The following is a 1,321-nucleotide window of genomic DNA, read 5'->3' on the forward strand; positions in this document are numbered from 1 at the left end:
ATAATATATATATATATATATATATATATATATATATTTCGTGAAGTACTTGTGCTACATATGCCACAACACAAGTCACCATTACATATCGGTTTACTGTTCTGGATTAGAAATGTTCGCAATAGAGATGATTCAATGAGTATTGTATGAATTTAACATTATGGTTCACAAATTCCGTAACAGTTCATTTTTACGAATGGCTTGGATAGAAAAACCAGATCCATCCATATCCGCGATGTACCAAATCCTTTCCTGTGATATCCGCATTTTGAATAATGTTCGGATGTTTTTCCTAATTAGTTTGTAGAAATGGTCCTTCAGTGCTTGAGTTGGTTCCTTTAGAATACCTATGTTTTAATGTCTTTTCCAAATAAAATTTTTCAGAAATCAAGTTTTGTTTTCTCTCCCCATAAAAATTTCTGCCCAGATGAAGTTTTTCGTCGCAAATTCAATTTTGAACAATAAAAAATTGAATTTCTGGTAAACCTTAGGAAGATATATCAAAAAAGTATGCTGAAATACCAAAAAACAATGAGATAAAAGTAGTCTCTTTTAGGGCCATATGCTATGTTGTTCTATTCTGATAACTTTGTACAAAGGATTGAAAATCAGTTATTTCGACTCAAAATTACAAAATATAAAACAAACTTGTCAGACTTCCAACACAAATAATTAAGCAATATAAAAAAAGAAGATAAGAACTGAAGATTAGGTCGCAAAGAAAATTTCACATTGTTGAAATTTAGTTTACTTTTAATCAAAAAAGTAAGCAATAAAATGATGTTTGAATTTCTTATTTCGTCGCGAACTTGATACTTTACAGCTTTGTTAGTTTTAAATCCTAAACAATGAGAACGAAAATAAAACATTACATGGAACTCACTTGGCTTATTATTTGCATGGCAAAAAGTCATTAAAAAAAGGATAAATGAAAAGGAAGTAGCGCAGCCCCAGACTCTTCAAATAAATTCCATGCTAAAGACTTGCAACAGGAACAAGAAGTTCGTGCAGTGGCCACAGTGAACTAAGCCTAGCGGTGATATTTCTTCTTCACATTCAGCCAACCTTTCGAGAATTGCCGTTAGCACACATTTGGAAAAAAAATTTTATTGAAAATACTATCATAAAACGATAAAACTATATTCATTTAAACTGTTTCAGATACTATAAATAGGTAAGTAACCCTAAGAATGATATTTCCCTTACGAAAAAGTGCAAAAATATTTTTTACGTACGAAAATTGTAGACTGAAATACTTCTGAAGAAGAAAACGGGAATTCAGAATAGTCCGTGGAGATTTGGGTGATGGCTTACTGTAAAA

The 1,321-nt window shown here is 31.0% G+C and overlaps 1 protein-coding gene across 1 annotated transcript; it reads right to left on the reverse strand.

The window, feature by feature from the left end:
• Nucleotides 1-165: 165 nt before the first annotated feature.
• On the reverse strand, nt 166-336 carry LOAG_15705 (hypothetical protein; the record flags this gene model as incomplete). Its single annotated transcript, XM_003151194.1, has 1 exon — nt 166-336. A coding segment is annotated over one exon (171 nt), but the record flags the coding sequence as incomplete, so codon positions are not given.
• Nucleotides 337-1,321: the final 985 nt, after the last annotated feature.

This window comes from Loa loa, assembly GCF_000183805.2.
Source record: "Loa loa unplaced genomic scaffold supercont3.2497, whole genome shotgun sequence".
Classification (NCBI taxonomy): Eukaryota; Metazoa; Nematoda; class Chromadorea; order Rhabditida; family Onchocercidae; genus Loa; species Loa loa.